The sequence below is a fragment of the Protopterus annectens genome, chromosome 5.part1, assembly GCF_019279795.1.
Source record: "Protopterus annectens isolate FY-2018-M chromosome 5.part1, PAN1.0, whole genome shotgun sequence".
In the NCBI taxonomy this organism is placed as follows: domain Eukaryota; kingdom Metazoa; phylum Chordata; order Ceratodontiformes; family Protopteridae; genus Protopterus; species Protopterus annectens.
This window is the reverse complement of record NC_056736.1, coordinates 4,359,090-4,386,917: the sequence shown is the minus strand read 5'-3', so window position 1 is coordinate 4,386,917 and position 27,828 is coordinate 4,359,090. Positions and strand designations below refer to the sequence as shown.

At 42.6% G+C, this 27,828-nt stretch overlaps 1 protein-coding gene across 1 annotated transcript in view; it reads right to left on the bottom strand.

The window, feature by feature from the left end:
- The window catches only part of LOC122803659 (rab GTPase-activating protein 1-like), an 834,818-nt gene that overhangs the window by 116,507 nt on the left and 690,483 nt on the right, over positions 1 to 27,828 (bottom strand). The window contains exon 8 of the mRNA XM_044073438.1: positions 23,406 to 23,477. Within this exon, the coding sequence (XP_043929373.1) occupies positions 23,406 to 23,477 (72 nt within the window). The remainder of the gene's footprint in view (positions 1 to 23,405; positions 23,478 to 27,828) is intronic.

Here is a 27,828-nt window from a genome sequence, read left to right as displayed (position 1 = left end):
TGGCAGAAGTAATAGCGACCAAAAACAAGGTTTTCCATGACAAATACTTGAGGTCGCAAGAAGAGGCTGGTTCGAAAGGTGCCATTGTCAGAGCTTGTAGAACTAATTATAAATCCCATGGTTGAATAGGTTCTCTAAAAGGTGGCTTCAGATGATTCACACCTTTTATGAAGGTCTTGCACAATTTATGGAACATAAGAGAGGAATCTTGGACAACCTCATGAAAATTAGAAATTGCAGCCAAATGAACTCTAATGGTAGAGGCCGATAGACCCAATTGAAACAGGTCGGCCAGATAGTCTAGTATTATTGACACTGGTGCTGAAAAGGGGTCTACTTGTTTATCTTTTAGCCAACAGGTAAATCATTTCAACTTGCTCAGATAAGTAATTCTAGTGGAAGACTTATGACAAGCAATGAGAATATCACGTACTGGTAAAGAAAGATCATTCTGCCTGGCAATCAATGGAATTGGAGTAGCCAAGCCGTTAGCTTCAGGCTGCTCAGGTTGGGATGAATCAGGTTCTGTGGGTGTGAGATCAACTCCGGGATTGGATGGAGAATCCATGGTTGATCTAGTAGGTGAGGCCAAAGGACTGGGAACCAAATCTGTCGGGGCCAAGATGGTGCTATGAGGATTACCTTGCTCTTCAAACACCGGGCTTTCTTCAGAAACTGGGGAAAGAGAGGAAAGGGTGGAAATGTGTAGAGAAGACCCGAGGGCCAATCATGGACTACAGCGTCCCTGGGTGACTGTCCCAGAGGGGGAATCAGGGTGAAGTAGTTGCTGCATTTGTAGTTGGTCGGACATGCAAAGAGGTCGCAGCAAGGATGGCCCAAGCAGTGGAAGATCTCCACCACTATCAAGGGATTCAGGGACCACTCATGAGGTTGAAGAATGCCCCTGCTGAGTCTGTCTGCTATCACATTGGAACTCCCAGAAATGTGCGTTGCTAGAAGAAAAAGGTTGGTAGCCATCGTCCATTGCCATATACTCATGGCCTCTCGACAAAGGGGGTAAGATTTGGTTCCACCTTGCTTGTTGATGTACCAGACCACCGCCATGTTGTTTGATTGAATCACAATTGTCCCAGATGGCAGCAGGGGATGGAATGCTTGCAACGCCAGAAGCACCACCCTCAGCTCTAGAACATTTATATGCAGTTGGGCCTCCAGTTGGGACCAAGTGCCTTGGACTGTCTGTCCCTGACATAGCCCCCCCCCCACCCCATCAGGGAGGCATCCATGGTCACTGTGGCCTTGGGTTGCTGGGGGGAGAAGGAGCAGGACCATTGTCAGAGATTGTGTGTCATCCACCAATTTAAATCCTGTTTGCACCTGTGGGTTACTCGAATCATGGCTGAAAGAGGATGCTGAAAAGGATACCATTGGGTGAGCAGTAGCAATTGTAGAAGCCTCATGTGAAACCTGGCCAGGGGAACAATGGTGATGGAGGCTGCCATGGAACTCAACAGCTGTACAACCGAGTGAGCCGTGGATTTTTCATTTCAAAGGATTGGAATTAGTTGTTGCTTTATCCTTAAAATTCTGTGCTCTGGAATAGCAGCTCTGCAGTTTTTTGTGTCCAAGATAACCCCTATGAATTCTGTCGACTGAGGTGGGGTGAGATTGGATTTCTGCCAGTTTATGGTTATGCCTAGCCTTTGAGTAGTGAGGAGAGAGTATGCCAGGGCTTTTTCCAGTAGATGTCTGGGGGGGGGGGGCGGAAATGAGCCAGTCATCTAAGTATGGAAACACCTGGAATCCTTGAAGTCACAAGTAAGCTGTGACAACCACCATGCACTTTGTGAACACTCTGGGGGCTGGAGAGAGTCCGAAGGGCAGTACTCTGAACTGGTAGTGACTGGCTCCCGCACAGAAGCACAGAAATCTTCTTGATGGCCTGTCCACTTTTATGTGGTAGTACGCATCTTGAAGATCTATAAAGCACATCCAATCGTCTTTTTCCAAAAGCGGGAGGATAGACTGTATTGTGACCATCTGGAATTTTTGTACTCTCACAAACTTGTTCAATACACTGAGATCCAAAATTGGTCTACAGTCCCCGGTTTTCTTTGGCACCAAAAATAGTCTTGAGTAGAATCCGGATCCTATCTGGTCTGGAGGGACTATTTGGATGACTCTTTTCCTTAGCAGCTTTTCTATCTCTAGTGCTGCTTCTTCCCTTTGACTGGGTGGAACGTCGGAAAGATTTTTTGAAGGGATGGGACAAAGATCGAAGGGGATATGATAATCTCTGGTTATGATCCTTTGTACCCAAGAATCGGTGGCGATGGTTAGCCAGGCAGAAGGGTACAAGGAGAAATGTCCCCCAACCACCTCCAGAGTAAAGGAGTTGGGCCGCTCTTCAGGAGCGCTGGTAGGACTGACCAGGGAAAGAATACCTGGAACCCTGGTTACGCAGTCCCCCTCTGCCCCAAAAGGTGCGTCTTCCCTGTGAGTTTCCCCCTCTGCCTCTGGGGGAGAACTCGGCCTATGTGTCACGGAAAGGACCCTGAGATTTCTTGAACCATATCTTCCCACTCTTTTGGTTTCGGGAGAAAGCATGTTGAGGGGAAGAATAACGGACACCTATGGCAGAAAGGGTCTTACCGTCCTATTCACATCCTGCCAGTGTGCTTTTATCTTTGGGCCCAAACAATGAGGAGGGCTCAAAGGGGGCATTAAGAAAGGAAGACTTAAAAGGTTCTGTGAAGTTGCACAAGCGCATCCAGGCGTGTCGTCTCAAGACCGCAGCTGAACCCGCCACTCTAGCTGCTCCTTCTGATGTGTGAGATATCAATCACATAGAGGAGTTAGCTATAGACTCAATGGTGGCCAGCTGAGAGGCCACTTTGTCATGGACCTCATCAGACATTGCACCAGCCAAGGTTTCAGAGAGCTCAGAAACCAGATCCCTTTGAAGCCTGGTAAAATGTGTCATATAATTCAGGGACCTGATAGCAAAGGTTGCTGAAGCAAAGGTGTGCTTCCCTATTCTGTCCAGGGCCTGGGACTCTCTGTTAGGTGGATGGACAGTCTGACTTTCTTCTTCTCCCAGATCCTTTTTTGTTGAGGCCGCTACCACCAAAGCATCTACAGGAAGACCTTTGGACCAATGGGGATCCGAAGCAGGAGGGGACAAGATCTTATCTGGCCTCCAGGGAATAGCTTTGACGGTATCAGGGGCCTTCCAAGTATGCTGCATGATGAACTTGACAAGTTCATCAGCAGGTGGAGTAACTCAGGAGGTAGGGGGCTAGGCGCGAAAAGCCTGCAGGAACACAGATTCCTCAGGGGTCAGATTAGAGGACTGCCAGTCACCTCTCTGTTTCAAGATTTTGAGGATATCGCCAAAAGATATCTCAGAGGGTGACCGAGGGGATCCTTGCCCCTCATCGAAATCTGTCTCTTCGGTGAGGGACCCCTCTGTGGAGTCCATGTGCTTCCTCTTGCACAAACTTTTCCGGTGGACCTCCTCAGCGGGAGAAGCTGGGGAAGACAATGGAAAGGGGGAATTCCTGAGGGAATATGTCCTGAGGCCCTTGCACCCGGTGTCCGCTAGGTGCGACTTGTGAAACCAGTGTAACACAGGAGGGCAGAGGTATAGACAGTCCAGTATTGCCAGTAGCAGAGAAAGCCTTCTCCATCAGTTGGAAGGCTGGTCCACCTGGAGAGGAGTGTATATCCAGGACAGGGGGCACTCCTCCCCTAAGTGGCTCAGCCTGCCGACCCGGAGTCCCTGGATGGCTGTGGAGCAGCAAGCTATGTGTGTCACAGCTGACATCCTGGGTCATAGCAAAACTTTCCTGCCACAAAGGCGACTGCAGTTCCTTAGTGATACCCATAAAGGGAACCGCAGAAGGGGAAGACTGCACTATATCCATGGACTTCAAAGGCAATGAAGGAGGAGAATAAGAAGGTGTCTTTGGAGATGGGTGATCACCTCCCAAGGAAGGATAGTTCCTGGGGGGTGGAATACCTCTGGCCAAGAATGCCCGGTCCACAAGACGCAACACATCATGTTCGGAAAGGCTTGTAGTGGACCTCACAGAGACTGAGGGAGAAACAGGCCTGTGCATAAAAGAGGCAGACTTGGTGCCCATCTCATCTGACCGCACCGAGGACAACGGTGCAGAGAAAGACTGAACTACTGTAGTCTCCACCGAAGAAGTCATCAGTGCCGATGTCATTGTCTGCACCGACACAGGGATCAATGCCAAAGTGGTTGTCGGTGCCGAAAGGTGGAACCGACAAAACTGGAGTCAACAATAAAGGCCTCGGTTCAGAGGAAGATCTCGAAGCCGATGCGATCAAGGTCTGCATCGACTGAAAGGTCGGTGCTGATACAGTGGTAATGGTCTGAACTGAGGAGCCCCTCTGTACCGATATGTAGAAGGCTGCAGGAGAGGACGGAGCCGAAATCACTAGCGGAGCGAAAGACCTCAGTGCTGAAGGTCTGGACACCAAAAGCACTGGGGCTGACAGAGAGCTCCGGAGCTGAAATTTTAGCCTTTTTAGGTTTTGGTTGGTAAGAGTCCCCAGCCAGGGACAAACGCAAGGATTTAGCCTTAGTAGAAACATCCATTTTCTTATAGGCTTTAGGAGGGGTTGAGACCTCTGACCCAGAAATAGCCTCTGAAAAGGGAGGTTTTAGAAGTCCCTTCAGTATCAGCTTGTTTTTCCTTTCTAACAAAGTTCTATTAGAAAAATACTTGCAAATAGTACAGGGTGATTCAACAGATAAATAGGAAGCTCCCAAACAATAAACAAATAAAGAGTGTGCATCAGAAGTAGGCAGTTTGTGTCCACAATCAGAACACCACTTAAACCCCGGACTACCTTTTTTATCTGTCATATTAACTAATAGAAAAGTACCAATAATGGTACAAGAGAGTACCTGAAGGTATGAAAGAGAAAGGGAAAAGATTACCAATGATGGTAAAGAGAAAATTACCTCGAGGTAAAAAAGGTAAGTAAAGTACAGAAAAAACCTGAGGAAATTATGAACGCTAGATGCGATAGGGCAAGAGACAATAAAATATCAACTTTTCTGACAGAAAAGTAAGTTGTAAAGCAATTAAACAACAATTGACTGTACTTAGCTCAAGAGAAGTAGCTTGACACGACTGGATGGCAAAGCGGCAAACGAAATCTGAGGTAACAGGGAGAGGGGAATTGTGGGTAAGAGTTTAGCTCAAGAGTTTGAAGCTGACGCGAGCTTGGAAAAAAGCCAGCTCGGTTCCGAGCTCGGAACCAATACCCATGCATAAGGAATGAACGAGGATTAACAATATCAGATCTTCCCTTACTCTTTTTCAAAGGTGCCTTGGGATCTTTTACATTTATTGTTTATTGACATGTGTTTACCAGGAAAGTCCAATTGAGTATGAGCCCATTTTCAACAGAGGCTCGTGGACAAAATCTCTAAGGTATTACAAAACATTTTAAGAAGAAGAATTATACAGTCTTTACAAATAATGCAAAATATAACTACAGTTTAAATAATTATACCAAATTATACATAACATGAAAACACTGGTTAAGAATAGCTACACGTTATACGATAATGATTTAACAGATAAAGAAATTGTAATCAGTTTATAGAAAAATTAGTGGTGTGTTAGTATAATACAAACATGAATTGCAATATGAAGTAAGAGAAAAGCAGACTTATCATATATATTTAGAGAGAAATCCAGGGCAGAGAAAATGATAGAAGGAAGTGAGTGAAGAAGGGAAAGTAAGGCGATGTAGGGTAGGAGTATGTATATGTTAACATTTAGGGATATAGTTTATCCTAGTGCTGAGCATGAAAACAGCCAACCTTTGGCTAGGAGGTATTTCAGAATGGTTTTGAAAAATGGAAGGGAGGGTATTAACCTGATGGATAAAGATAAGGACTTGCAGGCCTTAGCAACATGGAATGAGTAAAGACATTGCCCAGCAGATTTGATATGTTTGTGGAGAGACATGAGTTTTTGGTCATTGGATCATAATGACTGAATGAGAACATAGTTGTGTAGAATGTTACTAAGGGGTGGACAAGCAGAAGGATGCTGGATAATTTTATAGGTGGCAAGGAGCTGTGTATATGTTAGTTGATGGGGTAGTTCCAACCAATTTAGGCTTCTTAGAGCTACACAGTGATGGATTCTGAAAGGGGTATTTGCTGCACATTTAGCAGCTTTGTTACAGTTCAAGTTTTATTTGTGTGATAGCAAAAGGTTAGTAAGGATGGAAGCACCATAAATATGTGTGGGGAGGAGATAAGTAGTGGCAAATGTAGCTTTAGCTGTGTCTGTGAGAGTTTTTGACTCTATAAAGCATCTCTAGTTTTTGATGAGTTTTTCTTATGCAATTTGTATATGCAGGTTGAATTTAAGATCATCATCATCTACTATTATCCCTAATAATTTGCTATGAGAAGTGACTTCAGTGGTTGTATTATTAACAGATAATCCACCTAAGCTACTACACACTCAGGCAGATGGGGCCTTAGTTTAATGTCTCATCCGAAGAACAATAAATACTAGGCTATCAGTCTTAAGACTATTAGAAGCCTTGCCAATAACCAATGGTTAGGATCAAACCCTGTACTTTGAATCTGTGAGATAAAGACATTAACCATTATGCCATTCCATCCCCTAACTACTAGGTTATCAGTCTGCAAATTATTAGAAGCCCAGCCAATACCAAGACAAATGGTTCGCTTGGAGAAACCAAATAAGGGCACAAGACCGAGTTGAAAAAATATCCAAACAGTTTATTCGACAGCAAACACACAGAATCACTCCAGCCAATACAAAGAGGTCAAAATCAAGCTTTGTACCTTGTATCTGTGAGGGAAAGGCCTTAAAAAGTATGCAATCCCAGGATCAGGCAAGCATGAAGATGTAGAAACACTTGAAATGGATGTAAACATGGCCAGCATGCACTTGGAAACCACACAGAGAGTGAATAGTTATGACACAATAAAACATACACTTAGCCTACCGTAACATACCCAGCCTAACACAACTCCCTCACCATTTAAAACATAAAAAATCAAACTGTCCTATGGCCAGAAGAATATTAATGTAAAGAAGAACTTAAGTGCATTTGACTGTTACTGCTCTGTATAATTTTCTGAAGCAATACTATGCAAGAATGAACCATTGAATGTATCACCACTGAAAATAATTAACTTTATTTAGAAAGGGTGACATTGAGCAGGCTTTGCTTCATATCTAGGCTGTTTCCAATTTATAAGTACTACAGACGTCAAATAATGTTAAATTGTGTGGCTACCTTCAACAATTACTTGACTACAGCCACTAGTTGGTCTTGGTGTGTACTTATGGACTTAAAAACAGTGTTCCTGAAATGGTGGGATTAGCCTTGCTGGGATGGTCTGGGCCTATTTCATAGTTAGCCCAAGAGTATTAGCTTTTGTGGCAGCTGGGCTAAATGCAAAGCAGACCACTAAAATATGTATACATATATACATAATCACCAGTAAATGAATAATATACTTAAGCAAGTCTTGGTTATTTCATCTATGATTTTGTTGGGATTTTTCATATGGGGACTCCTAAAGCACGTTAATGATTTTAAGGGGAGACTGAAAAACTTTTCTGTAGTTGGAAGAAGGATCACTGCGACTAAGTCCTTGAACTGATGCCGTAGATGTATTAGGGCATACTCATGGAGAAAACAAAGGGACATAAAATTAGAAAAACCTGGCTCCCCTACAAGGATGACAGCACCACTCCCAGTGTTCTTCATCCTTCATAGGTTCATAGGTGTATACTAGGCTAACAACCACTAGGGTTCCCTATAAGCCTAGCCATGCAACCCAAATGTGACCCACAAATTTGATTTATATAGGTGGTGATGACTGCCTCTGTCCATCACAGAGATAGGAGCCAGACCTGGGCTGAATTTTTAATTACCCATCCATTGGTCCAAGTTGCACTTTGACAGGGATAGGGAGGAACACTGCTTCGCATGGATGGGAGCCTATTCTAAACCACTAGTTGCCACAATCAGCTGCAAGCAGTGGTCAGAGACGATGCTAAGGTCAACAGAGACCAGGCTGAAGACCTGGAAATTGACTGGAGAGAAAGTACAACAGTTCAAGGAATTACTCAGGGCTCTAGCACCCCAAGAAGAGGAGAAATACATGGAGTTGAGCAAGAATGGCAGCACCTAAAATCAGCATGTGTATGGACTACAGAAAAGATACATGGCCGAGCCAGATATGGAAATAAGGTACATAAGGAAAGCTGGTGGCGGAATGCAGAGGTCCAGGAAGTCATCAAAAGAAAGAAGGAGTGCAAGAAGAAGTGGGAGCTAGAGAAGACTGACCAGGCTAGGATGGACTACTGATTGGCTAACAGAGAAGCTAAGAAGAAGTTACAGCAGCAAAGAATAGGGCATCGAAGGCACTCTACCAACTTCTGGAAAGTGACTCAGTAAAGGGCACAAAGAAACCATATCAGGTTGCAAAGCAAAGACAGAAAGGTAATGAAGATAGTCAGACACCCTTCATAAGGGATAACAGCAACAACCTGCTTATCAGTCCACAGGACATCAAAGGTAGATGGAAGGAGTATTTCCAGCAGCTTCTGAATGAAGAAAACCCCACAGAAGCTGTACTGCCCCAGAAACAGCTTGCAATGAGAGAAGAAGAGGAGCCCACCCTAAAAGAAGCAAGAGCAGCACTAAGAAAAATGAAGTCAGGGAAAGCAGCAGGCTCAGATGAGGTCACAGCAGATATGATAAAGATGTTTGGTGAGATAGGGAGAAATGCTACTGAGGGTACTAATAGCAGTGTGGAGAGAAAGGCGTATCCCAGATGACTGGAGAATAAGCATACTCATGCCAGTGTACAAGAACAGCCACAACTGTGGGCAGTACAAAGGCATCAAACTCCTGTCACATTGCATGAAAGTTCTGGAGACGGTGATTGATAAACGGATACACAGAGTAGTAGAATGTAAGATGGTAGATGAACAGTTGGGATTCAGATCAGGATGCAGCACAATGGACCTGTTGTTTGCAGTGAGACAGATACTTGAGAAGAAGCTAGATATGAGGAGACAGTCCAACTGGGCATTCCTAGACTTGGAGAAAGCATATGATAAGGTCCTAAGAAAGCTGAACTGGGCAGTGCTGCGGTAGTTTGAAGTCCCAGAAACATTGGTAGTATTAGTGCAGGCTATGTACAAGGACCCAATGACTCAATTACAGAGTTTGGCCTCACAGAGGGGTTCCCAGTGGGAGTGGGTGTACACCAGGGTTCAACTCTGAGCCCACTGTTGTTCATACTGGTGATGGACTACATGAGAAAACAGGTTGGAGGGACAGATCAGCAAAGTTGCTGTATGCAGACGATGTGGCATTACAGGAAGGCTTTGAGCTAGAACTTCAGCAAAGGATAGGAAAGTGGAATGCAAAACTGAAGGCATATGGGTTGAAACTAAGTACAGATAAGATGGTGGTAATGGCAGCAAATTGGGAAAATCAGAAGATGCTGGGAATAGAGATAGAAGGGAAGATAGTGGAACAGGTAAACAGCTTCAAGTATCTGGGAGAAGGCAAGTCTGAATGAAGAGGTTAAAGCTAGAATCAGAAGGACTGCAGCCAACTGGCATAGGATATCAGGTGTAGTCTATGACAGAAGAATGCCAAAGAAGCTGAAAAGTAAAGTGTACAAGACAGTGGTGTGACCAGTACTACTGTATGGTATAGAAACCTGGGCAGTAAAAGCAGAATAGTTGAAGAAGCTAGAGGTGATGGAAATGAAGTGCCTTAGAATGGTGGTAGGATGCACACTGTGGGACAGACGAAGAAATGAGGACATAAGAGCAGAAGGCAAAGTAGCTCCAATTGCAATAAAGATCATAGATAACAGATTACGGTGGTTTGGACACATGCAGAAAAGCAGAAGACAATCTGGTGAGGAAGATTTGGGACCGACAGGAAGAAAGTAAGAGGAAGCGAGGACATCCAGCAAAGAGGTGGATGGATTGTGTGAAAGATCTGTAACAGTCAGGCATGAGGGTTGAAGAAGGCAGGAGTGTGGCACTGAATCGAGAGAGTTAATGACAGTTAACATGATACCTTGACCCCATGTAGAATAAATGGGAAAAGGGGGTTGATGATGATGATGAGTTTTAATCCATGGCTTTGGCACCAAGTGAATGACTATATTAGAGAAGACAGTTGGGATAAGAGGGGAGGTAAAGTTGGAACTGAATCTGTCCACTAACAGGTTAGCTATATTGCTAGGTTGATTGAATGTGGCAACATTAATCACCAGTTCAGCACACTGCTGTGTGCTGCCCTTGAGGTTTCTGACATAGCTGTAGAAGGCCTGGTACTAGAAGCTGTTTACCAGTTCCACTATCTTCCCTTCTATCTCTAGTCCCAGCTATTTCACCCAGGAGGCTATCTTACCTCAGTGTTGGCTTTGCTTGACCTAATTAGCCTACTTACTTTGATGGCAGAGTTTCTATCTTTGTGGGAATTACCCTTCCTGATTTTTGCTATATTTTTTTATTTAGGGGAAGAATGAGATATAGGGCTCTTACTGTTTGGGTAATGAATGGGTCAACTGAGCATCTAGGGAGGTTCAATGATTGGGGGGACTAGAGAGAAAAAAAAAAACTAAAAACCCAAAAAACAAAACAAAGAGCATGTGGGTGTAAAGTCAGGCCAAGAGCTTTTATTTTATTTTATTTTTATTTTAAATTTGTTAACCGGGGGTGTCTGACTGAGCCAAAAAGGGCCCTTTTTCAGCAGAGGCCCAGGGAGAAAAGCTCCACAAAGAAAAATTACAGACACATTTAGTTACTTAGACATGATCAGTATACATACAAATTACAAGAGACATGTTTTTACAGTGGTATGCGGCACATCAACAGTTACAGTGGAGAGAACAAACAAAAAAATATTAATTTAAAAATAAAGGTAATTAATAGATTGGTGGTGTACAGCTGAAATTTGGAACATAGGTAGAATACATACATAGTAGTACCTGAGCTGAGTCAAAGAGTGCATTTTTTGCAGTCAGCAGCAAGGTTCAGATTCATCTGGGTGTTGTGTTCAAAGTTTCATTGCGTCTGATATGCTACTCATCAGAAAAGGGTAACAGCTATGTTTACTCATCAAATGAGCAGGGCTTCTCACAGAGGAGTTCTTATTTTCTTATCTACATTTATCCCACCGCAGTTATTGGCAGTGAAATTTAAACATGAGTTTAAAAAGAAGGAAGCTTCTTTTTAAAGAAGATTTTCCCTGCGGTTTTCTCCTGGCCACAGTACAGGCAGCACAGGTTTGAGGACCTTAACAGATACCCTGCAACTCTAACTATCTGTCCAGAAGCCACCATTTTAAGCTTAAAATAATACCACTGAACCCTAGTGGATTTTTCCCTGTGATTTTCTCCTGGCCACAGTACAGGCAGCACAGGTTTGAGGACCTTAACAGATAACCTGCAACTCTATCTGTCCAGAAGCCACCATTTTAAGCTTAAAATAATACCACTGAACCCTAGTGGATTTTTCCCTGCGGTTTTCTCCTGGCCACAGTACAGGCAGCACAGGTTTGAGGACTTTAACAGATACCCTGCAACTCTAACTATCTGTTCAGAAGCCACCATTTTAAGCTTAAAATAATACCACTGAACCCTAGTGGATTTTTCCCTGTGGTTTTCTCCTGGCCACAGTACAGGCAGCACAGGTTTGAGGAATTTAACAGATACCCTGCAACTTTAACTATCTGTCCAGAAGCCACCATTTTAAGCTTAAAATAATACCACTGAAGTATGTGTCCCAGTAAATAACTACTACAAAAGCTAATCTTTTAATTAATGCTAGACTTTATAAGCACAAGAAGAATTTACAGTGTTTTTTTTTGCTAGTCACCACGAAAAGCAGACGCCAGCAGCTCCTATCCTTTCTCTTTGGTTACCCACTATCCTCATACTGTTTCTGTGTATATTCTCCTGTTCTGCACTTTACCCTTCCCTGAATTCATTTCTAGCCTCACTCATAATTGCCTTTCCTAGTGCACCTGCTCTATTTTACTGTCTTCAGACTCTTACATATTAATGTTTTTTTATGTTTTGCCCTGCTTTTAGCTGCTAGTAATACCTCTCTCTCCCCCTGCAAAGTTCCTCTCTATTGTAGCTTATTTTAACCATACAGCACTGGGTTTCCTTCAAGTAAATCTACTTGTGTAGCTTGAGGCCAGTGTCCTTTTGTAAGCTTACTTCTGCTCATATTTTATTTCTTTTTTTTTATTTCTGGTGACTATACCTTTAGAAACTTTATATCCTTGTCCCTCAAGCTAGTTTTTCACTATCTTTTCTGATTGTTTCTATGACTATATCTTGACCAGGGTGCTAGCCCTGCTCCGTTCGCTCCTCTACCCTACCCCCATTCCCTCCCACCCTATTACAATTACCTTTATACCTAACTATCCCTCCCCTTCCTGTCCCAGTAGTCACTACAATTCCACTTCCTGCCTATTGCCACAACCACCTTGCTAATCTGTCAATCTTATCAACACCGCTTCATCTATACCACTGCCTCTCTACCTACTCTATCTGACCATATTTTATTCCAACATGCATTATTTTCTAATATCTTCTACACTACTCCTTATTCTCTCTATCTCCACCTCTTACCACTCCAATCTCTCTGACCCACTCCTATGTTCACCAGCTTCTCACTCATACAACATATATCCAACTACGTCATCTTTTTCTATCTCCCCTAATCTCTTTACTACCTCTATCTCAAGTCTATATAAACTATCCATAATACAGGCTTTTAAACCTTCCCACAAAGCTAAGTCAAAACTATACAAACTCCATCTAGCATCTACTACACACTCTCTCCTCACTAAAAACCTACTTTGTTCTGGAGATATCCATCCTAACCCTGGCCCCTCTTCTCTCCCCAAAACTACCTCTACACTGCCCCCATCTTACTCCTTTAACAGTCACCAACCTCAGTCACAACAATCATCCCCATTCACATGCTTAACTATTTACTCATTGAATATTCAGAGTCTAGCAAATAAAGTCACTGAGCTGCGCTCATGGATAGCTCTCAATACCCCTCACATCCTCTCCCTATCTGAAACCTGGCTCAAGCCACACATCTCAAATAGTGAAATACTCCCACCAAGTTATAATATCTTCCGATCTGATAGACCTGTAAAAAAAGGTGATGGCGTGGCCATCCTCTACTCAAACATTCTTAACCTCTCACCACACCTTTCCCCAATTCCTGACTTCCTCACAACTGAAATCATCATCCTTAACTGCCATCTGAATTCCCACAAAAAACTTGCAATTGCCTCTATCTTCCTTCCTCCTGGTAACAATCTGCCCATTCTTGAAAACATCCTATCCTGGTTCTCCAACAACACACCATATGAGACACTTATCTTTGGTGATGTCAACAATGATTGGTCCAAACTCACAACTGACTCCCCCCCAACTCAGTATCCACCTACACGGCTTCCACCAACTTATAACATCTCCCACTCGCTTCCATAAAAATTCCTCTTCCAGCTCCATCATAGACTGGATCCTTACCAATTCCCCCACCAATACCACAATTCCACCACCTTACCTGACTCCCTCAGTGATCATCTGCCTACCACCATCTTAAGACACTATCCCATATTCCTAAACCCCACCTTATCAAAGACTGTCAAAAGCTATCGACTTTCAATTCATCCCAATTTAACTCCATTCTCCACAACATAGATTGGTCCATTCTAAAACATCTCCTCCTAAACTATGCTGTAAGCACTTTCAATAGCATCTTCATGAATACTCTAAACTCCTTAGCTCCCTCTAGGAAGATCAGAGTAAAATCAAACCATGCTCCCTGGCTCTCCAAAGAGACTAGGTCCCTTATGAAACAAAGAGATCATGCTTGGAAAACCTGGACTAAAACTAAACAACCACCTTTTCTTCAAAAATACAGGCAACTGAGGAACCTTGCAAAAAATACAACTAATGACAAAAAGTTATACTATAGCTCTGCTCAGCTTAACAACAAATCCAATCCTCAAAAATTTTGGTCAATTCTCAACGACATCCTCTATCCTGGAAAGCCCTCTAATCATAGGTTCATAGGTTCATACTAGGCTATCTGCCCTAGGGCATTTATAAGCCTAGCCAGAGTGTGTTTGGCTTTCGCAACCCATTTCAAATTAATTTTGCTATGCCCTTTTTCGAGGTTAGTATATTGTGCCTCTGTCTAACAGTGACACAGAAGTGATACCCGGGGTAAACCTACAATCTCCCATCCACTCATCAAGATTCCACTTGAAGAGAGTCAATGAGGGACTCTGCCTAACCTGGACTGGGATTTTATTCCAGAGTGAAGGGAGCCTCTGAGTTATGAATCTGTCCCTCCAGCATGTCCTATTTATTTCAGTGCTGAGGTTCAAGTCTCTCGAGCGCGTAGCTCAATAGGATTTGGATTTTCTGAGGTGCAGCATGTCCATTAATTCCGGGTTGGACATGGCTTTATACGTCAGGCACAGGTCACCTCTGAGCAGGCAGTATGCCACTGAGTAGAGCTGGAGTTTCTTTAACCGGGCAGCATATGGCATCTGTTTGTGCCCTTTGATCCTCTTGGTGAGGTACTTTTGAGGTCTTTCCAGTTGCTGCAGGTGTTTGGTAAGGTACATCCCAAAAGGGGCATTGTACTCGATTATGGGCCTGATGAGGGATGAGTAAAGAGGCACGATGACCTCCCCTAATCTAGATGTGAATCCCTTCATGATTAGGCGGGCTATATAAAATGTTTTTCTAACCACTTTGGCCACGTGGTTGTCAAATGAGAGATTGCTATCAACTTGGGTCCCCAGGTCCCTAATTACTTCTTCTGTACTTAATGGATTACCACCTATGTGGTAATTTGTGGGCACTTTGTTTTTGCCAAAGGGATGACTATACACTTTTGGCGTTTAGCTTGAGGCCATGGCTCTGGCACCAGTTGTCTGTTTCTATGAGGCCCTTTTGGAGGATGCTTGTGTCGGCTGGAGAGTCGATTATGGCACCCAGTTTGCAGTCATCTGTGAACTTGGTCAGCCACAGTCCTTCCGTGTTGGCCTGTACCTCCGAGAAATATATACCAAACAAGAGAGGTCCCAGGACTGAGCCTTGTGGGACACCACTTGTAACTGGTTTGGAGTCTGACATGGCTCCAGCAATTCTAACCATGTGGGTTCTGTCCTTGAGCCAGTTTGCAACCCATCTAGTGACATAGGGGTTTATATGTAAGCTGGTGAGCTTATCTATAATGCCCGAGTGGGGTATTGTATCGAAGGCTTTTGCGAGGTCCAGATAGGCTGTGTGGACCACTTTCCCTTCGTCAATGGCCTTGGTGACTGTTTCAAAGAAGTCAACCAGGTTTAAGAGGCAGGATCTGCCCTTAACAAAGTCGAACTGGGTAGGATCCAGTGTCTGTAGGTCCCCAATATCTTTATTTATGAGGTCCATGATGATCCTTTCCATAGCTTTGCAGACCAAGCTAGTCAGGCTTATGGGGCGATAGTTTCCAGGGTCCGTTGAGGCACCACCTTTGTGGAGAGGGACCACTGTTGCTGTACGCCACTCTTTGGGTACATATCCTGTAGTAAAGCTGAGATTGAACAGTAGTTTTATGTTTGGGTTTAGCTCTTCTTGGAGTTCATGTAGGACGCAGCCTAGGACACCGTCTGGTCCCATTGATGCTGTGTTTTGGAGAGGGCAGCTCCTACCTGAGCATCTGAGATGTCAGGGGGGCAGCACTCTGCTGGGATAGATATTTGCCCTTTTGGTGGGGAGGGGGGGAGAAGTTTGCACTGAACCTGTCAGCTAGGATATTGGCAATGTCTGTGGGATCAGTGTATTTTTTGTCATTTTGGACTAATTCTGAGCATATCTGGGAATTCCCACCCAGGTTCCTAACATAACTAAAGAAAGCCTTGTGATTATCCTTAGTGTCCTGTGCAATTTTTCTCTCTAAGCTGGCCTTTGACGATTTTATGAGTGCCCTTAGTTTTTTGCTAATACTGATCAGAGATGCCTTTGGAGGATTGGGTCTTGGTTTTATTTGGGATTGCATGATCCATGCATTCCTGAAGGTGTTCATAGAATGCATTTATAAAGGATTCTGTGGTCTGGGCCGTATTTTCCACAGGCCCAGGGGCTTTGAAGCATTCAATGTTGGTTTTGAGGAGTGTGAAATTTGCTTTAGAGACGTTTTTCACTGTGGTTTTCTGGGCAGGGGGTGGGGTCGGGATGTGAATATCCAGTGAGATCAGTTTATGGTCTGATCTTACCAGTGAGGGATACACTTCTGGTCTGGAGCACAGAGTCCCCATGTTGGTGATGATCAGGTCCAGTATGTTTTCCCCTCTTGTGGGAGTGGTAACAAGTTGTTCCATAGCATTTGAGTTTATGAATTCTAGGAACCTTTGGGCAAGGGTGTTGGAGCTAGAGTAATGCTCCCAATCTATGTTTGGGTAGTTGAAGTCGCCCAAGATAATGGTGTTCGGAGAGACCTTCACATTTTTCAGTGTTCTCAGGAAGGCCGAGTGGGGTTCCTGGGTTTGGGAGGGTGGTCTGTAGCAGGCTATAAACTGGAAGGCAGTTTTACCCACTGTTAGTTGCACATGGATAGTCTCTGATGCTTCGTGCTTTGCCACCAACCTGGAGGTGTGGGTATCTTTGATGAATATCGATACTCCCCCTCCTTTTGTGGTTCAGTCCAAGTTTTGGGGCCGAAAAGCATGGTCTGAGGTATAACCTGGTAGTGCTGGGGTGCTCTTGGGAGTCCTGAACCAGGTTTCTGTTACTGCACAGATATCAATGTTCTCCATGCTAAGGAGAGTTTTGAGTGCGCGCATCTTGAGGTTTAGACTTCTGGCATTGAGTAGAATTACTCTTAGTTTTTTATCCCTTGTGATACCTATGGAGGTGGGTTTGTCTTTTGAGCCTTGCCTAAAAAAGGCACTATGGGGGTAGCAAGAGCCTTTGCCAATATCCGAAAGCCCAGGGGTGACAGGTGCAAGCCGTTCCTAGCAAAGCATCGTGGCTTGTCGTGCATATCATCCCAAGCTGACAGGCATTGGATCCCCTTTGAATGACACCAATACTTAAGCCAATTGTTGAAATTGATCATCTTGTCTTCATATTGTGGCATCATTCTTGGTGAGGGTAAGATGCTACTCAAGGTCAGGGTCATACCAGCCTGGGCTACATGCTCAGAGAGCTCCTCTATGTCTCTTTTCATGTAGTCCAGGGAGGTACATCTCAGGTCATTCACACCAGCATGGACAATGACTGAGTCATATTTGTACTTGCCTTGGAGTGACCTGAGTGCTTGTGTTATGTGGCGGATCCTAGCGCTAGACAGGCTGCTCACCGTGACCTTCCCTCCCCATACCCTAACTCTTCCTCTCAGGAAACAGCGACCCTCCTGAATAAACACTTTATCTCTTCCATCCAAAATCTGGTAGCCTCTAAGCCAAACTCTACTTCGACACCCACTTCTCCAAGTCCCACTAACACAACTTTGTTTTCTTTTGAGCCAATTCCCATTACTTACATCAAATCTCTACTACTCAAGCTAAAACCTTGCTCTCCTTCCACTGACAATCTATCTCCTACATTCCTCAAACTTGCTGCTGACTCAATTGCCTATCCTGTATCTAAAATAATTAAGCGATCTATTCTGGAATCAACTGTCCCCACCCTTTGGAAATCTTTCTTCACTATCCTTCTTCATAAAGGTGGAAACTCCACTGACCCCTTAAACTACCGACCCACTGCCATTCTGTCCCCCCTCTCCAAGATATTAGAAAAAATGTATTCACTCACAGCTTCTCAATCACCTCCTCACACACCACTTACTTACCCCTATCCAACATGGATTTCGTCCTCACCACAACACCACCACTGCCCTCCTCTCCTTCACTCATATCATTGCAGAGGCCCTAGACAACAATAAACTCATTTCCTGTCTCTTCCTAGATCTCTCCAAAGCCTTCGATACTATCTCTCATCCTCTACTACTATCCAAACTCGCAAATCTCCACCTATCCCCCTCCGCACTTGCCTGGTTTAATAGTTACCTATCTGGCAGGGAACAATCTGTCAAATGGCTCTCATCCTTCTCACCTTTCCTTCCCATCTCCACAGGTGTTCCCCAAGGCTCCATCTTGGGACCCCTTTTGTTTAACATCTTCACCAATGATCTTTACACCTCATGCAAAGAATCCTCTCTTATTCAGTATGCTGACAACTCCACACTTATATCCATCTCAAATAACATTCCTGAACTACACTCCCTGACCCAACAGGCCCTACTATCCACTGAACAATGGCTCTCTCACAACCTATTGATCCTAAATTCCAAAAAGACCAAACTCCTACTTTTCCTCCCCCGTTCTCTTTCTCATCACAAAACCTCCTTTTTTATTACATCTTCTAACAATACAAATATCCAACCTGACACCCACACAAAACTTCTAGGGGTCATTATCGATGATGAACTCAAGTTCAACCTACACATACTCCAATGTATAAAAAAAACAAACTAGAAACTAGGTCTGCTATATTGGAACAAAAAATTCCTAACCCCTGAATCTAGACTTACCCTGGGCCAGGCACTCCTCCTCCCCTCCCTCTTATACGCCGCCCCAGTTCTTACCAATATCCAGGCCTCCACTCTCAACAAACTGCAACAGACTTACCATAAAATAGCCAGATTCATTACTAACTCCCCATACAACTCACACCACTGCATTTCTTTAAACTCTCTTCAATGGCTTGAACTTCCCAGTTTCTGCTATCTTATCAATTTCATATGCTACACTCTATTCTTTATAAACCCTCCTTCTGTCCATCTCTATCTTCCTTAGTCTCCATCTACATCCCATCCCGGACCCTCTGTACTTCTAACCAACAATTACTTGATATCTACCACCCAAAAGGTCAGTAGGCAAACTACTCTACAAACACTCCCTTGCCCATGCTTGGAACAAACTTCCCCTTGACTTACGTTCAATCTCCCACACCTCACACTTTAAAAATGAACTAAAAGCTTATTTTCTCAATTCCAGAACCTGCCCTTGCCATGACCCTACCTAGTCTTCCTTCCCTTTATGTACCCTCAAAAGGACCATACTTAGTACCTCATTACACCTCTCTCTCCAATGTGTCTACTATGCATTTGCACAATTTTATACAAACAAAAATTGTTCATTGTTGACCAATTGAACTATATCAATGTAAAATTGTTACTTAGCTTCTTTTTAATGCAACTTTAACTTTATGCATGTATCCCAACATATGTGAATCGTTTTGCTATAACTGCTATTATATCAATATTGTTTAAAATTGTACTTGTTTTAAAATGCATTACTGGAGCTTTTCTCCTCGGGTCTCCACTGAAAATGGGCCACAAGCCCAGTTGGACAAACCCGGTTAACAAATGTCATAGACCAGCGGTGGTGGTGCTGTGGTAGCATTGTCGCCTCACAGTCAAATGCTGTCCGGTTTGATTCTCAGCTAGAGCGTCTTCTGCGTGGAGACATGCATGAATGGGTGTACCTTCGTTGAAGGTTGTGCATCAGGGCTGGTAACTCGGCATGTAAAAATCAACTACCAATCATTAGCGGACCGGAGTTCCAATGTGGCGACCCCTAACCGGGAAAAGCCGAAAGACACAACAACAATAAATAAATAAATACAAAATAAAGCTGTTTATTAGACTGAGACTGAAAGAGGAAGGAAAGCTACTGCTCTGCAGTGAAATCTTTGGGTTGTAATATTCCATCAGCTCAGAAGACTCAGAGAAAAACTAGTAGAAGATTCTACAGCAGGACTCGGGGTTTCTCATCAAGTGGAAAACATCATTATGCTTCCTTTACTCATCTACTCCTGAAGTGTTACATGCACTAAAACACTTAAGACACATCATCTGTCCATGCTGGTGTGAACGACCTGAGACGTACCTCCCTGGACTACATGAAAAGAGACATAGAGGAGCTCTCTGATTATGTAGCCCAGGCAGGTATGACCCTGACCTTGAGCAGTATCCTACCTTCACCAAGAATGATGCCACAATACGAAGACAAGATGATCAGCTTTAATAATTGGCTTAAACTATGGTGTCATTCAAAGGGGATCCAATGTCTGTCTGCCTGGGGATGACATGCTGGACAAGCCACGCTGCTTTGCAAGGGACGGCTTGCACCTGTCACCCCTGGGCTTCCGGATTTTGGCAAAGGCTCTTGCCACCCCCATTGTGCCTTTTTTAGGCAGGGCTCAAATTCTAAACCTACCACCCTAGAACACAAAAAAGGAAAAAAACTAAGGGTAATGCTGCTCAATGCCAGAAGTCTGAACCTCAAGATGCACGCACTCGAAGCCCTTCTCAGTATGGAGAACGTCGATGTCTGTGCTGTGACTGAAACCTGGTTCAAGGCTCCTGAGAGCACCCCGGCACTATCAGGTTTTACCTCATATCATGCGTTCCAGCCCCAAAATCCGGACAACACCAAGAAAGGAGGGGGGGGGTGTCCATATTCATCAAGGACACCCTCACCTCAAGGTTGGTGGCAACGCACGATGCATCGGAAACCATCCAGGTGCAATTAACCATAGTCAAGACTGCACTGCAGTTTGTAGCCTCTTACAGGCCACCTTCTCAAACTCAGGAACTTCACACAGCTTTCCTGAAAACACTGGAGGGAATACATATATCTCCAAACACCATCATACTGGGTGATTTCAACTATCCAAATATAGACTGGGATCACTACTCAAGCTCCAACACTCTAGCCCAAAGGTTCCTAGAGTTCATAAACTCAAATGCCATGGAACAACTAGTCACCATCCCCACAAGAGGAGAAAACATACTAGATCTCATCATCACAAACATGGGGTCACAATGTTCAACACCAGAAGTATACCCATCATTGGTAAGATCAGATCATAAACTAATCTCACTGGAAGTCCACATCCCGCCCCCACCCCAGATAAAAAAGACCACAGTGAAGAACTTCTCAAAAGCCGACTTCACACTCCTAAAGACTGGTGTGGTCTCTTTCAAGGCCCCTGAGCCAGCGGAAACCATTACTCAAACCGCTGAATCACTTACAAATGCCTTCTACCAGCACCTCCAGGACTGCATGGACCAAGCAATCCCAAACAAAACGAAGACTCTTTGTACCAAAGGCAAGCGTCCAGTCTGGTGGACCCCAGCCATAAACAAGCTTTACAACAAAAGGAAGAAGCTACTACAAGATAGAGCAAAATCCGTAAAAGGGAAGACACCCCTGATCATTATAAGTAAAAAACTGAGATCTCTCATAAAAGCATCCAAGGCAAATTTTGAGAGAAAAATCGCTAAGGACTCAAAAGACAATCATAAGGCCTTTTTTAGCTATGTTAGAAACCTGGGAGGAAACTCCCAGATATGCTCAGAATTAGTTCAAAATGACGTAAAAATCACTGAACCTACAGACATTGCCAACATACTGGCTGACAGGTTCAGTGCAAATCCCCTCCCTCCCCCCCAAAAGGAGAGATATCTATACCAGAGGACTGTAGTCCTCCAAACATCTCAAATGCTCAGGTGAGAACTGCTCTCTCCAAGGCGAAAAACACAGCATCCATGGGACCAGATGGTGTCCCTGGTTGTGTGCTCCACGAACTCAATGAGGAATTAAACCCGCAGCTAGGGCAGCTGTTTAATCTCAGCCTCACCTCAGGATACGTACCCAAGGAGTGGCGTACGGCAATGGTGGTCCCACTTCATAAAGGAGGTGAATCCACCAACCCCGGAAACTACCGTCCCATCAGCTTGACAAGCCTGGTCTGCAAAGCTATGGAGAGGATCATAATGGAACTCATAAATAAAGACATAGGGGACTTGCAGACTTTGGATCCAACCCAGTTTGGCTTTGTCAAGGGCAGATCATGCCTTTTAAACTTGGTTGACTTCTTCGAAACAGTCACCAAGGCCATTGATGAGGGCAAGGCAGTCCACACAGCCTACCTTGACCTGGCAAAGGCTTTCGACACAATACCCCACTCGGGTATCATTGAAAAACTCACCAGCTTAAATGTAAACCCATACATCACTAGATGGGTTGCAAACTGGTTAAGTGACAGAACCCACAGGGTCAGAGTTGCTGGCGCCATGTCATACTCCAAGCCTGTCACAAGTGGTGTCCCACAGGGCTCAGTCCTGGGCCCACTTTTGTTTGGCATCTACTTTTCAGAAGTACAAGCTAACACAGGAGGAATATGGCTGACAAAGTTTGCAGATGACTGCAAACTGGGCACCATAGTTGAAAACCCATCTGACACAGACATCCTTCAGAAGGGTCTCATAGAAACGGATAACTGGTGCCAGAACCATGGCCTAAAGTTAAACGCCAAAAAATGCATAGTCATATCCTTTGGGAAAAACAAGGTTACCCCTAGTTACCATATAGGTGGCAATCCACTAAGCACAGAAGAGGTTATGGGACCCAGGTTGACAGTAACCTTTCGTTTGACACTCACGTTGCCAAAGTAGTTAGGAAAACCTTCTACATTGTCCACCTGATCATGAATGGAATCACATCTAGATCAAGGGAGGTCATTGTTCCCCTGTACTCATCACTCATCAGACCAATGATTGAGTACAATGCCCCATTCGGAATGTATCTGACCCGACACCTGCAGCAATTGGAAAGGCCCCAAAAGTTCCTCACCAAAAGGATAAAGGGTCTCAAAAATATGTCTTATGCTGCCCGACTGAAGGAACTCCAGCTCTATTCAGTCGCTTACCGTCTGCTCAGAGGTGACCTGTGCTTGCCATACAAGGCCATGTCCAACCCGGAATTAATGAACATGCTTCACCTCAAAAAATCTAAATCCATCAGAAGTACAAGGGCAAGAGACTTAAACCTCAACACGGCTATTAATGGGACGTGCTGGAGGGACAGATTCATCACCCAGAGACTCCCCATGCTGTGGAACAAAATCCTGGTACATGTGAGGCAGAGCACCTCGCTGGTCTTGTTCAAGAGAAATCTTGACCAATGGATGGGAGATCGCAGGTATACCCCAGGGATAACCTCGGTGTCACCGCTTGACAGAGGCACAGCAAAATAATGGGCATAGTATCCTTCAAACTAAAGGGGTGGCGAAAGCCACAAAACTCTGGGCTAGGCTTATAAATGCCCTAGGGCAGATAGCCTAGTATGAACCTACGAACCTATTATAAGTTACAGCTTTTGATACTCTGTAAATGAAACCATGTAGCAATCAACATTTCCTCATAATGTTTTCCCTTTTCTGCACTTTTGTTCTTATGCCTTTCCTAGAATGTAAAGTAATTGCTCACCTTGACAACTTCCAGCTCGTCTTTGCTTGCTGCTTGCTGTTTCTCTAGTCTGGTACTTAACTGAGAACAAATCTAAATATGACAGAATAAAATGGAATATTTATGAGGGCCAATGGCAGGTTGCAAAAACAAAACAAATCTGCTTGGCATTACAGTGAATTCAAATAGTTCATTCATTACACATACTTTCAATTCCTATAGTTGTTTCTAATTATTTTGCCAAACTCTGATTATTTTATGTGTGTCTTTTTAAATTAGATATCTGGTAGGGTTGCCCTTTATCTCAAGTATCTTTAAAAGGTACAAGGTCACCAGTGAGTTTTACAAGTGCACATAGACAACTGTTGAAAATAAATGTGATCTCACCATTAGCTTCTGAGTACTTAATTTACATGGCATAAAAATGTATAAACATATTACATTTGTAGAAAAAAAGGACAAATGCAAGCACATTTTTTCTTGTCAATGAAAAAACAATCAAAAAATATAATGTAAATGAAACAGCATTCATTTAGCATGTTGTGCATAATACATCCTTCAGATTGCATTTTCCCCTAAGGATTACACCCTTGTTATGGTGGTGCTGTGCCAGGTGAAACCACTGTTTTAAACGAGGCCTAATGTGTGGGATAAAGAGTGTAGATAAATGTATGTTGACCTGATTAAATGTTTATGTACACAGCATCAGCTCATGTAAGTAAGGACTAGGACATGACAAGGTATGATTTATTGTCTGACAATAGCAAGCAGACACACACACACACACACACACACACACACACACACACACACACACACACACACACACACACACATACACACACACACACACCACATTATAAAGCATGTTGTGTTAGCACCAGTGGCATGTAGCACCTGGGGATGCCTTTATCAGCAACAAACCACACTTAGATTGTCTTATTCCAGTCACAAAATTAGATTCAGTAATAGGATAAATTAATAAACATGAATAGAATGTGTAAGTAACACAATTCTGAGTAGCACACACACAATTCTGTTTAAAGATAAGGTAGTAACAATATTTTTATTGATGCAAAATTGCATAACACGTCATATTAGTCTGTCATTATATGATGTAATCAGTTGTCATGCTCAGTATTAATGAAAGAAGTCTCCCAGCTACAGTAAGTCACAACTTTTCATATGTGCATATTTTCTGATATATTTACAGAAATATGATAGCATGTTTAATTGTATAATTAGCAATACAAATAATACGGGGCATCTTTCAAAATAAGCAACTTACAGTGCAAATATCAAAGACAGTTTTCTTCAACAACATCTAAGGTTTCACCTAATGTCTTGCAACAGTTTGTAAGTCACTTGGTTTTTGAAGTATTAAGTACATGTGGAAATACAGATAGTGTTAAAATTATGAACAAACTAGCAATATTTCCAGTATAGTGTTATATAAACCAGTATTTTCATTTAATTATCCTGTCTCCCACATTGGTGTTTCATACAATACACTTCAATAAAATGTAGGTCTCAATTATGAAAATATGAGTAAGTGGCAAATAATTCTCAATTGCAGGACATCCCAAACTAAGAATCTAAATGTAATTTTGTTAATAATGCCTTGATGTTTCTAATATTGCCTATTATTAGCTGGTAAGTCACTTAGTTAAAGAAGCCAGAACAAAAAAGTTCTGGACGTCATAAGAAGGTATGGGTGTAAAATGGAATTATACAAAAAAGGTGGTATAGGCTTGAGTGAGTTAATTCAAAATGCTGTGTATTCTTTAGCAGACAAAAAAGGGATCTGAAACAAAGCCATTTCATGTCCTGGTTCTGTAGATGTGACGTCAACAGAACGCAAGTGTAATTTAATTTTTTATTGTTTTTTAGCATAATATCTATGCTCCATGCACAACATTTTATACCTCAAGAACTGTACATTCATCAGCCAGATTCCAAAAGACTTGCTGTCAGTGTAAGTGACCACTTACAGTGAAAACCGGCTGACCGCTGGTGTTTTGGAATCTGGTCTCCGTAGTAAGCCTGTTTATAGGTAGGCTTTAGACTGAAGTAAGTCGCTTACATTGAGTAGCAACTCTTTTGGAATCTGGCCCCATATTCAGTTCCATATGAACAGTCAGTTGTTCTGCTAAACATTCATCAGCAAATTATTTTTTTATTTATTATTTAACATTTGTTTACTGGGAAAGTCTGACTGGTACAGAACCAGTTTCAGTGGAGACCTGGGGAGAAATTCTCCAGTTGCATGTCTTTGCAAAGAATTTGTCCTAGCTGCAGTCAGTTCCATTTTATTATTACTGTATTTGAAACTTCCTTTTAAATTCCAGCACTAACTTCGATATAAGAAGTATCTAATAGCTTATGTACTTATTTACATTTATTCATTGTGGAGGTCCTATAGATTGAAACAATGGCCTTTAGAAAGGGGAAAAACATGTTACTGCAGAGACTCCAGTTCGCAGTTCCAGCAGGAAACAATCTCAAAAACACTCAAAAGCTGATGAAATGTTTGGTTTTAGTGCTTTCATTTTAATAAATGAAAAAGTTCTTCAGATAAAACAGTAAAAATCCAAACAAATTTGAAATGGAGTTTATATAACATCCTAGGTCACATGAGAACCAAGCCTTCTTTCATTCATGAACTTTAAAGCTATAGACTCCTATTAAAATGTTTTACCCCATAGCTTAAATTGCATAGTGTTCCACGGGTATTGCACATTGCAAAAAGACATCACCTAAACTTAGCTTAACAAATCATAGACAAATTATGAAAGGCATAATAAAAGCATAAAAAAACAAAAACTTGCTCCCAAAATGTTGTGTTATGTTATTACACAACAAAAAGATTCAAAGAAATATCCAAAAATATTCACATAAACAGCAAAATATAGTAATAAGGAACTATAAACAGAGAACTGACATAAGAAATAATCAACATTTTTACTATTTTATCTTTTAAAGCATTAAGTTTAAGTTCGCATCTTTCTAGATACACCTGCCACAGACCCCTAAGTTCATCTTGTGTTATTTTCTCAATGATCACAATTTTGAAAAAATGACTTGGAACACCTGCAGCATGTTTGGTTAAGCATTTGTTCCCTTATTAATTCTGATGTCATTTATATGTTCGTAGACAGTCTTTTAATTTACATTTGGTTTTACCGATGTAAAATGCTGGACAATTTAGTCCCAGAGACTTCCCATACTCTGGAATAAACTACCTATCTATATCAAACAAAGCTCCTCATTAGCACTCTTCAAGAAAAATCTTGATGATTGGATGGGAAATAGGAAATTCACCCCAGGGATCACCTCTGTGGCTCTGCTCGACAGTGGCACAGGAAAATAATTTTCTTGGGTGGCAAAAACCAGGGTACCTTTTTGGCTGGGCTTGTACAGGCCCCAGGGACGATAGCTTAGTACCTACCTATGAACCTATAAATAAGAAACATCTTTATTAAATTATCACTTATGACATAGGCAATCATACTGTTATACAAATTAAAACAAACCATACCGACATTTTCAATTGCAAACATTATACATCACATATAATATTCTACATAATCATTGTCAATCAAAGATTACATTGCTCATTCAGTTCTTGCCTTCTGTTAAACCTCATTCCTCCTCCAAAAGAGTTTCCACAATTCACATTTTTATGCAATTTCCTCCTACCCTTTTCTAAAGATCCCACTTTCATTTCTTTTCTCTTTTACTATATTCATTACTTCAACTATGGATGGTTTTAGACTTTGATTTCCATTTTCTAGTAATTGCTTTTTTGACAGACACCATAACTAAATTCATCAAGGCCTTACCATGTCTAGGCAATTCTAATATTGTATTACAGCTCAAAAAAAATAATTTCCTTAGTTACACCAATTTGCTCTCACAGTATTTCTGACAGTGTAGTCTGCAGTGAAATTTTTAACTCTGCCAACTCATTGCACTCTCAAAAAATTTGTTCCCAATGACCTCTTTCTTCCTCATTACACCTCCAACATTTGGAATCTGCCTAAGGAAAAATTATGTGGAATCAGCTTGGGGTATAGAAAATAGCTATGCTAACACTTCCAAGCAAAAATCATGAATCTTCTAGACTTTGTTGCATACATCTCTCTTCCAAATCCTTTCTAACCTCTTCTGATAGCTTCCTATTTATCATGCAATACTTTATATCCCCTGCTAATTATCCATTTTAACAGGCTTTTTTGTTCTAGATTCGGCTGAAAGCTCTACAGGTGCTGGTATTTCATTTACGATCCCCCTATTCCTTTCTTTTTGCCTATACTCTGATATCAGTCCTTCATAGGGAATGCAATCTGTATCCCGCAGTCCAAATGTTTTCTTGGCGTCTTCCCATTCTATTACATTTCCCTCTCTAATTATTTGCTCCCAATACCTTGGCTCCTTTGCCAGT